Genomic DNA, 12,114 nt, shown 5'->3' with positions numbered 1-12,114 from the left:
TGACCGTTAAGAGGTGAGTCCTGGTGAGAAAGTATGTGCAGTGAAATAAGTATAGATGAAGAGCTTTTGAAAAATGTAACCCCAGGCCAGCAGAGTACAGAAAGACCAAGATATGACTGGTGTACTGAATAATGCTAGTAGGAACACTAGTTGCACAATTACTGCTATTATGTCTGTGCCTGTAGTCTAAGTTCTCAGTCCACATTAACGTAATGATGGCGTAGCATTTGAACTTTCTCAGAACAAGTGCAGAGCCACGTAGTGGCATTATTGTGCACTGTTAACCACAATTTTGTGTATTTTTTTTTTTTTAGTATAGACAAGGCTTATGAGTATCTGTAGGACAGATTTCTGTAAGAGAGAAAACTAGGTTGCTTACTTACTAGTAATTGTAGTTCTCTGAGTATATTGTCTTCTGACATCCAAACTCTTCTACCCTCTCTTTTTGTCTTTGGAGTGCTGGTTCTGAACAGAATTTAAAGAATGGGACCAGCATTTATCCTTTTATAGATGCAGTCTCTACAAGGTTCTCCATTGTGAACTGTTTTTTACAGTTTTGTGTTTATTTGACTTGATACTCAATCCCAGTAATGTGAATCTGTGAAAGTGATACATTCAAAGAATTCCAGTTAATGGTTAAGTAACCTGGATAGTCTTTTACGTTTCCTTAACTATTAGAAGTCTAAGGTTTAGTGGCAGCCAGCAGTGTGTCAATATTAAAATATTCTCAGACAGTGCTAGTTATTGTTTTCCTTTCTACCAAAGAGGGCTTTTGGGTGTGTGGAACCTAACTCTTTTTTAATATTTAGAAAAAAAAGTGAAGCATTTAAACATTAATTTTCATTTTTTTTGATTGGCATGGTATTATTCACTGAAATATTTGGGACTAGATTTATATAGTAGGATTACCACCATTCAAAGTGGTTTAGGTGGATGGGCATGAGGGATCTTATGTACTTTTTACCCAAATGAAAGAAATGGAAAAAATAATTTAAAAATCCACTACTTTAAAAGGCAGGTTTCAGAGTAACAGCCGTGTTAGTCTGTATCTGCAAAAAGAAAAGGAGTACTTGTGGCACCTTAGAGACTAACCAATTTATTTGAGCATAAGCTTTTGTGAACTACAGCTCACTTCATCGGATGCATACTGTGGAAAGTACAGAAGATCTTTTTAAAATCTTTAAGATCTTTTTAAAGATCTACTTTAAAAATTCATGTTTTGAGGTTTTGTCTGAAATGGAGGGAATTTCTTCAGAGTATTAAATATTCTGAACACTAAAGATGAAAACAGAATTATAAATGGATTTCTATATGTTGTGCCTCACCAGCATGCTATGTAATTGAGCAAAGCACATGTAGTCAGTTGAGTGGATTCTTAGCTAATTTTTGAGCCTTTCTTGTAGAATCTCATAACAGTGAGTCATGGTGACCACTGTTTTTGCCACTGCTAATAGAATTTTTGAATACATAAAGCTGTTTTTTGTTATATCACTAATTTAATAAATAAAATACATCAAGTATTATGTAAATGTGTACGGGGAAACAAGCAGTAAATAATATTTGTTGTAAAGCACAAATAAACAAAAACATCTTCACATTTTTAAATTGTAAAGAAGCATAAGGATGGGGGCGGGGGCTTTTTACTATCCACTTCATCCTCTGAATCTGCTTTGCATAACTGAGTTCTTTTCAGTTCTGGCATGTAGTTATTGTAGCATAGAGAGCGTCCCATGTTCCTCAGAGAGCTACGTTCATTTTATATTAGCCATGTCTGCTTTACAGGGAAAGAAAAAAATCTCCGTTGCTTGACGAGAAATGCCAGTCAGCCACCTTCCACTCAGTTCACATTCAACCAATGACAAGTGTGCTATGGTACTTCAGCAAATGCTGCGTTCATTCTCAGTCTGCATAATTGAATCATCTGAAGTAACCCTTTCTCATGCCCCTTCAGTTTCAGAGGCCTGCCTCGTCTGGGTTTCAGATACTGTTAGGCATATATCATTATTCCTTCTTGGGAGTCTTGAGCTGAATAGGAAATTTGTTTCTACCTGTAAATTGAATTTCTCCAAAGAGATTACCCAGTCCAGAACCCCAAGTTTGTGAGTAGCTGGAGTTTTAGATTCACAGTTTCTTGAGAGGCTTCAGAGTGGTAGCCGTGTTAGTCTGTATCAGCAAAAACAACGAAGAGTCCTTGTGGCACTTTAGAGACTAACAAATTTATTTGGGCATAAGCTTTCGTGAGCTAAAACTCACTTCATCAGATGCATGGAGTGGAAAATACACAGCACATGAAAAGATGGGAGTTGCCTTAACAAGTGGGGGGTCAGTACTAATGAGCCAATTCAGTTAAGGTGGAAGTGGCCTATTCTCAACAGTTGACAAGAAGGGGTGAATACCAAGGGAGGGAAAATTACTTTTGTAGTGCTAATGAGGCCAATGCAATCAAGGTGGCCCATTTCAAACAGTTGACAAGAAGGTGTGAGTATCAGCAGAGGGAAATTAGTTTTTGTAGTGACCCATCCATGAAGTATCTGATGAAGAGGGTTTTTAGTTGTTTTTAGTTTCTTGAGAGTAGCTCTGACTGTCTTAACTGGAGAGCAAGAAGCAAGTCTGATTGAGAAGAGGTAGACTGGAGCCAAAAATCCTGTTCAGTAATTGGTTCATTGGCTTGTGATATCAGAGGAATAGGGAACAGCCCATTATTTTACATAGAGATTCTTTCTATACAAACACAAGGTTGCTCATAAATGTAGTTGGTACCAGAGCACCTTAGGCCAAAGATCGATGATTGACTTCATAGTCATCTCATTGGACCTAAGGCCATATGTTCTGGACACTCAGGTGAAGAGAGGGGCAGAGCTGGCAGCTGATCACCACTTGGTGGTGAGTTGGATCCAACACATGGGACGCCAGCCAGATAGACACAGGAGGCCCAAATGATCAGTGCAAGTCACCTGGGAACATCTAGTGAAGGACTTCAATTTCCACCTCCAGAAGAACTTCTCCTGCATTCTGGGTGAGGTCTTGGACACTGAGTCTGAGTGGACCATTATTCAGGGCCTCAATTGTTGAGGCAACCACAAAAAGCTGTGGCCTGAAGGCAGTTGGTGCCTGTCATAGTGGCAACCCTAGGTCCTGCTGGTGGACTCCAGTGGTGAGGGAAGCTGCCAAGTCGAAGGAGGCCTTCTGAGCAATGCTTACGAACTGGACTCCTGATACAGCTGACGAAGTACCAACTGGTAAGAGGGCTGTGGTTGTGACGGTCATTGAAGCAAAAGCCCAGGCTTGGGAGGAGTTTGGAGATACCACAGAGAATGACTACTGGACAGCCTCAAAGATGTTCTGGCAAACCATTCGTCGCCTTAGGAAGGATCAGTGGGATGTTCCCAGGCTATACTCAGCATGGGTGGTGAAATGCTGACATTGACTGTGGAGATTGTCAAGAGGTGGAAGGAGCACTTTGAGGAAATTCTCAGTCCGATGGACATGCCCCCCTTCTGGTGCCAGAAACCTCCAATGAGATTGGATCTATTTCTGATGCTGAAGTCGATACGGCGGTAGAGTGCCTTCGTCGTGATAAAGCAGCAGGTGTGGATGAGATTCACCCAGACATGTTGAAAGCACTGGATAACGTTGGGGTGTTGTAGTCAACACACCTCTTCAGTGTTGTGTGGAAGGTGGGTGCAGTTCCTCTGGACTGACAAACTGGGGTGGTCGTCCCAATCTTTAAGAAAGAAGACCAGAAGGTGTGTTCCAACTATAGGGGGATCACACTCCTCAGCCTCTCCGGCAAAGCCTATACTAGGGTGCTGGAAAGAAGGTTATGCACGTTAGTAGAACCTCAGATTCAGGAGAAACAATGTGGATTCCCTCCCGGCCGTGGAACAAGGGATCAGCTCTTTGCTCGCTCACAGATACTCAAGGTGTTGTGGGAATTTGCTAATCCATTTTACCTTTATTTTGTGGACCTGGAGAAGGAATATGACTGCATTCCCCGAGATGTCTTGTGGGAAGTGCTGTGGGAGTATGAGGTGCCACTTCTGCATGCTATCCGGTCCCTCTATTCTTGGAGTGAGAGTTGCGTTCATATTCTTGGCATTAAGTTGAGTTCGTTCAAGGTGGGCATTCGACTCCGCCAAGGGTGGGTCTTGTCCCCACTCCTGTTTGTGATTTTCATGGACAGGATATCAAGGCGCAGCTGAGCTGTGGAGTGCATCCGGTATGGGGCTCGGAGGTGGCTTTTCAGCTGTTTGTAGATGATGATGTCCTTGCTTCTTTAGACTGCGATCTCTGATGCTCCCTTGTATGTTTTGCTGCTGAGTGTGAAGTGGCTGGGATGAGAATCAGAACCTCCAAATCAGAGGTCATGGTCCTTTCCTGGAAGAAAGTGGACTGCTCTCTCCAGGTGAGGGGGGAGCAGCTGCCCTTAGTGTTTAAGTACCTACTTGTCTTGTTCATGAGTGACGGCAAGTGGGAGCATGAGATCAACTGGCGGATTGGTGTGTCGGTGATGTGGGGGTTATACTGATCCATGGTGGTGAAGCAGGAGCTGAGTTCTTGGACAAAACTCTCCATTCACAAGTCGCTCTACATCCCCATCCACACCTATGGTCACAAACCTTGTGTAATGACCGAAAGGACAAGATCGTGGGGATAAGTGGCGGAAATGAGGTTTCTCTGCAGGGTGGCTGGGCATACTCTCCAAGATAGGGTGAGGAGCTTGGCTATTCAGGAGGGCCTCGGAGTAGAGCCGCTACTCCTCCTGATCAAGAAGAGCCAGTTAAGGTGGTTCGGGCACCTGATAAGGATGCCCCCTGGGAGGCTTCCATTGGAACTCTACTGGACACATCCCATGGGGCAGAGGCCCTGAGGCTGACCAAGGACACACTGGAGGTATTACATATCCTGGCTGGCCTGGGAATGTCAGGGAATCCCCCAGGAGGACCTGGAACCTCCTGTTGAGGAGGAAAAGGAGGTTTGGTCCTCCCTACTCTCCATGCTGCAGCCACAACCCTCACCAGGAAAAGTGGCATAAAGGAGAAAGAAGAAGAAAATTCTTTATATAAATTCCATATTCAGGCAGGAACAACTCTCTTTATCACTAAGAGCTTGTGGATGTGAACATAAAGGGGAGAAGGCACTTGACTGCATTACCGTAATACTGATTTCGGGGCTAGAATTGCAGCTGAGAGTGTGTAGTAAGTAGCTTTGATGACAGACAGTGCTGAATGCTGGAGAATCTGTTTACATGTGAAGGTGGTTGTTTCCAAAGTTTTGATAAAACCAGACTGTGTTACTATTTCTCTTTGCTTACAGGGGTATTTTCAGTTGAAAGCAAATCCTGGTGCGTGGACATTGAGATTACGCAAAGGAAGATCGGAAGACATCTACCAAATATTTGTGTAAGTAGTAACCTAATTTTTGAGCAAACACAGTTGTAACTTACAATTACAAAAATATTTTGTAAAAGAGTGTCACAGCGTTCGCAAAAACATGGAATTTACAGAAGGAAAACAAACAAAAACAATATGCAAATAGGAATAAAAAGCTAGCAATGATGATAATACTGATTAGCAAATGCAGTGGGGGGGGAAAAAAAGCTTGGATGGGTAAAATTTAAAAGGTTGAGTATCAGTGAGTCTCTCTTCATGGAAATGGTTTTCCTAAAAATTAGCAATCTACCTAAAGGTTCTACTGCTTAGCCACATAGAGTGGGGAGGATGAGGTAACATTTTGCAAAGACTTAAAATCCTCATTAGGCTGATCCTGAATTGTATTAGTTAATTGGGAACTAGTAGAGATAAAATAGGGACTGAGGATAATGGAGCCAGCCCACATTCTTGTATTCATGGTAACATTTCAGTCTCATTACACTACATCTCTATTTATGTTAAGCAACTTGGATAATATCTTTTCCACAAATGCTACAAGTCCTAGTTTTCTCTTCCTGGCTGGCATGCCAGAAACATGTATGTTGCAATATCGTGTTCGTTTTTTTAGTAGAGCTGCTTCTATCTCCAGTTTTTAATCAGGGCTGTGTTCTGAGCAGTGATAGACAGTGAGGGATGAAGATAGACTTTGTACCTTCATTTCAGACTGATTTGGTGTTTTGTTCTCTTCATTAATTTTTTTTGTATCATCCATTCTAACATCTCATTCAGGGGAGTCACTGAAGCTTATAAAAAGAAAAGGAGTACTAGTGGCACCTTAGAGACTAACCAATTTATTTGAGCATAAGCTTTCGTGAGCTACAGCTCACTTCATCGGATGCATTCAGTGGAAAATACAGTGAAGAGATTTATATACACACAGAACATGAAAAAATGGGTGTTATCGTACACATGTAAGGAGAGTGATCACTTAAGATGAGCTATTACCAGCAGGGAGAGCTGGGTGGGGGAGAGAGAAAACCTTTTGCAGTGATCATCAAGGTGGGCCATTTCCAGCAGTTAACCGGAACGTCCGAGGAGCAGTGGGGGGTGGGGGAAATAAACATGGGGAAATAGTTTTACTTTGTGTAATGACACATCCACTCCCAGTCTCTATTCAAGCCTAAGTTAATTGTATCCAGTTTGCAAATTAATTCCAATTCAGCAGTCTCTCGTTGGAGTCTGTTTTTGAAGTCGTTTTGTTCTAATATTGCGACCTTTAGGTCTGAAATTGAGTGACCAGAGAGACTGAAGTGTTCTCCAACTGGTTTATGAATGTTATAATTCTTGACATCTGATTTGTGTCCATTTATTCTTTTACGTAGAGACTGTCCAGTTTGACCAATGTACATGGCAGAGGGGCATTGCTGGCACATGATAGCATATATCACATTGGTGGATGTGCAGGTGAACGAGCCTCTGATAGTGTGGCTGATGTGATTAGGCCCTATGATGGTGTCCCCTGAATAGATATGTGGACGCAGTTGGCAATGGGCTTTGTTGCAAGGATAGGTTCCTGGGTTAGTGGTTCTGTTGTGTGGTTGCTGGTGAGTATTTGCTTCAGGTTGGGGGGCTGTCTGTAGGCAAGGACTGGCCTGTCTCCCAAAATTTGTGAGTGATTGGTCGTCCTTCAGGATAGGTTGTAGATCCTTGATGATGCGTTGGAGAGGTTTTAGTTGGGGGCTGAAGGTGATGGCGAGTGGCGTTCTGTTTTTATCTTTGTTGGGCCTGTCCTGTAGTAGGTGACTTCTGGGTACTCTTCTGGCTCTGTCAGTTTGTTTCTTCACTTCAGCAGGTGGGTTTTGTGGTTGTAAGAATGCTTGATAGAGATCTTGTAGGTGTTTGTCTCTGTCTGAGGGGTTGGAGAAAATGCGGTTGCATCGTAGAGCTTGGCTGTAGACAATGGATCGTGTGGTGTGGTCAGGGTGAAAGCTGGAGGCATGTAGGTAGGAATAGCGGTCAGTAGGTTTCCAGTATAGGGTGGTGTTTATGTGACCATCGCTTATTAGCACCGTAGTGTCCAGGAAGTGGATCTCTTGTGTGGACTGGTCCAGGCTGAGGTTGATGTTGGGATGGAAATTGTTGAAATCCTGGTGGAATTCCTCAAGGGCTTCTTTTCCATGGGTCCAGATGATGAAGATGTCATCAATGTAGCGCAAGTAGAGTAGGGGCATTAGGGGATGAGAGCTGAGGAAGCATTGTTCTAAGTCAGCCATAAAAATGTTGGCATACTGTGGGGCCATGCGGGTATCCATAGCAGTGCCGCTGATTTGAAGATATACATTGTACCTAAATGTGAAATAGTTATGGGTGAGGACAAAGTCACAAAGTTCAGCCACCAGGTTTGCCGTGACATTATCGGGGATAGTGTTCCTGACGGCTTGTAGTCCATCTTTGTGTGGAATGTTGGTGGAGAGGGCTTCTACATCCATAGTGGCCAGGATGGTGTTTTCAGGAAGATCACGATGGATTGTAGTTTCCTCAGGAAGTCAGTGGTGTCTCGAAGATAGCTAGGAGTGCTGGTAGCGTAGGGCCTGAGGAGGGAGTCTACATACCCAGACAATCCTGCTGTCAGGGTGCCAATGCCTGAGATGATGGGGCCTCCAGGATTTCCAGGTTTATGGATCTTGGGTAGCAGATAGAATGCCTCAGGTTTGGGTTCCAGGGGTGTGTCTGTGCGGATTTGTTCTTGTGCTTTTTCAGGGAGTTTCTTGAGCAAATGCTAGTGACAGGGAGTGGATGTGTCATTACACAAAGTTGAAGTTGAGGAATTCCACCATGATTTCAACAATTCCCATCCCAACATCAACCTCAGCCTGGACCAGTGGTCACCGGGTCTTCTGTACACATTCCCCCAACTCTTCTGATATCCAGAGTCCTACTTGGAATAAGAAAGGACAAGGCTAGAGTTATTCTGATTGTTCCAACATGACCCAGACAGACATGGTTTCCTTACTTACAGCTGGGTGTGTTCTTCCTGATTACTGTCCACACCATTCTTGATCTCTTCTCTCAGGAGAGCAGGAAGATCCTTCACCCCGATCTCATAATCCTTCAACTCAAAGCATGGCTGCTTGATGGTTCATGGACATACAAATGGCCTTTTCACAGCAAGTAAAAAGGGTGTTACCACACTGCAGGAAACAGTCTACGTGCTGCACTTATTTACAGAAATGAGTAAGATTTGCCTGCTAGTGTGATCTCAAACACATTGCATCGACCACCTCATAGAATCATAGAATATCAGGGCTGGAAGGGACCTCAGGAGGTCATCTAGTCCAACCCCCTGCTCAAAGCAGGACCAATCCCCAATTTTTGCCCCAGATCCCTAAATGGCCCCCTCAAGGACTGAACTCACAACCCTGGGTTTAGCAGGCCAATGCTCAAACCACTGAGCTATCCCTTTGCTGCCAGAAATACTGGACTACATTCCAGAACTACAGACCTCAGGTTATCACTGAGCTCCATTAGAGTTCATGTGGCAGCCATCACAGCCTTCCATCTCCAATAAAGATTTACTCCATATTTGCCCATCCAACAACAGTGATATTCCTCGAACGCCCGGGTAACCCTTTTCAGCCAGTTAAATGCCCTACTCTGGTTTGGGACCTCAGTTTGATTCTTACATGCCTTACAAGACCACTGTTTGAACCTATGGCTGCCTGCTCACTTCTCTATTTATTAATGAAAACGGCATTTTTGGTTGCCATCTCATTGGCTCAATAAGTGGTAGAAATAGTTTCTCTTATGCCATATCCCACAATTACAGTATTTTTCAGAGACAAGGTTACATTATGTCCACACCCTGAGTTTTTTGCCAAAAATAGTTTCTCATTTCCATATTAATCAGCCCATTTACCTCCCCATTTTTCAACCTAAACCTCACTGGGATAAGCATGTTCAACATGCTTCATATCAGGGGAGCTCTGGTCTTCTAACTAGATGGGACTAAACCTTTCAGGAAGTCTTCCAGCTTGTTTTGATCACAGATAGAACAAAGGGAGCTGCAATCTCTAAACAGAGGCTTTCTAGGTAGATAACTATTAGTAACTGCTACCATTATCGTAATCTCAAAGCATCTACTAACATACGAGAATGGTCTGCACGATTTATTTCCACCTGCGCAGTCTTTCTTAAAAACGTTTCTATCACTGAAATATGTAAAGCCGCAACTTGGGCTTCTAAGCATACTTTCGCTGAACACTGTGCAATAATCTGTGACTCTGCTTCCAATACTGTGTTCAGCTCAGCTGGTACTTTCTTCCATACTGGACTAGACTCCAAAGCCCCCTCCTCTTTAAAGGGAAACTGCTCAGTAGTCACACATAAGAACACTACTCAAAGAAGAAATGGTATTACCTGAAACCTGTATTACATAAACAGGGATATTTATTGAGGTTTAAAGGAATTTCCAGTTTTATTAAGTACTAGAATTAAATATATGATGAAAAATATTGGAAAAAATTATATTGTTATGTTAGTATCACTGCTTCTTATTAAGGTTACTCAACACTTCCCTGTAATGGGGCACACAAGAAATGGTTACTCACCCTGTGCAGTAACTGCAGTTCTTCAAGATAGGTGTACCTATGAGTGCTCCACTACCCCCCCTTCTCCTCTCTGCTTCAGAGTTCACTGTCATGGGGCTTTGTGGTAGAGAAGGAACTGAGGACGGTTAGTCTGTATAGTCCTATATAGTAACTGCATGGAGCACGAGGTGGAGTAACATGCATGTGCGGGCCAAATGAATGTCACTATGAAAAATCTCTTATCAAAGGTGCACGGGGCTCAAGTGCACCGATAATGGAGCACCCACAGGGGGACACATCTTGAAGAACTGCCATTTCTACACAGGGTGAGTAACCATTTCTTGTGTGCCCCATTACAGGGAAGTGTTGAGCAACCTTAACAAGAAGCAGTGATACTAATATAACAATATAATTGTTTTTAATATTTTTTAACCATATATTTAATTCTAGTACTTAATAAAACTGGAAATTCCTTTAAACCTCAATAAATATCCCCATTTATGTAGTACAGGGTGTTTGTTTTAAATCCTCATGTGACTGAAGAATATTCAAGTAGTATAGCTTTTAGGTTTTTCTTTAGTAGTCAAGGGAATAAAAATTCAACATTCAGGTATTCAGTTTGGCAAGATATGTCATTTTACAGTCTTCTTTCCAAAGAAAGTGTTGGTATTTGAAAATGCAAAGTCTTATGTGGTCATGGGGACACTCTTGTGTTATGCAGTGATGAAGCACAATTATTGTGAAAGAACCTATCAGTCATTTTACTATAACTATATGGAGACTCCTGTTAAGCGCTGTGAAGAAGAAAAATTGAGAAAGGTTCCGACATCAGAAAACTAGTGCAGGACATACAGTACACAGATATTTTTAGGTTGAGCAAATGTAAACAGTTATAAAATAAAAATAAAATTTAATATATGTAACATTTTAAGGAGTGTATACATTTGTATATCTGTTGTTGTTTTTTCTCATAGCCATGAAGGAGCAGATTCTTCAGTCCACCTGGAAGATGTTATTGTAGTATTAAACAACTTCAAGAGCAAAATCATCAAAGTCAAAGTATGTAAGCAGATAATTTTGTGTGTGCATTATTTCTTTAAACATATTAATAATGCTCAGGTGTCTTGGGTTATGTTTAACAGCAAGATGAAAGTCAGACTATACTATTCAGATTTTTGATAACTATATCCCCAGATGCATGGATTCATGCCATCAATTAATTTGTTGCATGTTTTTTGTATTGCCATAATATATAACATATCATGGTACTTTTATGAAGGAGTAATTTTTTTTCAATTATAATTTTATTATAAATACAAAGTTCCAAGTTGTCCTTTACACAAAAAAATTCTGTGTAGGTGACTGGAAAGATTGAGTTTTCCCTCGTGGAATTTCCTATGAATTCTTTCATCTCTGAAGGTGCAAGACTGGTCTCCCTGGTGAAAGAAACAAGAAGGCTTAGCTCCCACAACCAACAGATTCCTTACAATCAACTGGAAACCAGAGCCACCTGCACCAGCTCTGCCGCACCTCCATCCCAATCCCCTTATCATTTCCAATATCTTTGCTCTGTTGGAGCTGCTAGGATATTTTTCCATCTCTGATGCTGGCTCTTTTAATTTTACTCTGCATTCCCCACAGGCATGCCTTTCAACTGTCCATCATTTTGAAGGATATCACTCATTTTCGTCCCAGAATTACCTGCATTCCATAAAAATTTGGTGTCCCTTTACTTCTATAGTTGCAAATTACATCAGAAATAAAGAATAATGAAAGTGAGGTTATGTGAAGACAACAAGGAGTCCAGTGGCACCTTAAAGACTAACAGGTTTATTTGAGCATAAGCTTTCGTGGGTAAAAACCTCACTTCTTCAGATGCATGGAGTGACAGTTACAGATGCAGACATAAATATACTGACACATGAAGAGAGGGGAGTTACTTCACAAGTGGAGAACCAGTGTTGACAGGGCCAATTCGATCAGGGTGGAAGTAGTCCACTCCCAACAATAGATGAGGAGGTGTCAATTTCAGGAGAGGCAAAGCTGCTTCTGTAATGAGCCAGCCACTCCCAGTCTCTATTCAAGACCAAATTAATGGTGTTAAATTTGCAAATGAATTTTAGTTCTGCTGTTTCTCTTTGAAGTCTGTTTCTGAA

At 42.0% G+C, this 12,114-nt stretch overlaps 1 protein-coding gene across 1 annotated transcript in view; it reads left to right on the top strand.

The window, feature by feature from the left end:
* UGGT2 (UDP-glucose glycoprotein glucosyltransferase 2) overlaps positions 1 to 12,114 on the top strand; it is a 282,769-nt gene that overhangs the window by 211,065 nt on the left and 59,590 nt on the right. The window contains exons 29-30 of the mRNA XM_077807042.1: positions 5,317 to 5,402; positions 10,933 to 11,017. Of these exons, the coding sequence (XP_077663168.1) occupies positions 5,317 to 5,402; positions 10,933 to 11,017 (171 nt within the window). The remainder of the gene's footprint in view (positions 1 to 5,316; positions 5,403 to 10,932; positions 11,018 to 12,114) is intronic.

The sequence above is a fragment of the Eretmochelys imbricata genome, chromosome 1 (genome assembly GCF_965152235.1).
Source record: "Eretmochelys imbricata isolate rEreImb1 chromosome 1, rEreImb1.hap1, whole genome shotgun sequence".
Lineage (NCBI taxonomy): Eukaryota > Metazoa > Chordata > Testudines > Cheloniidae > Eretmochelys > Eretmochelys imbricata.
This window is presented reverse-complemented; position numbering and strand designations above follow the sequence as displayed.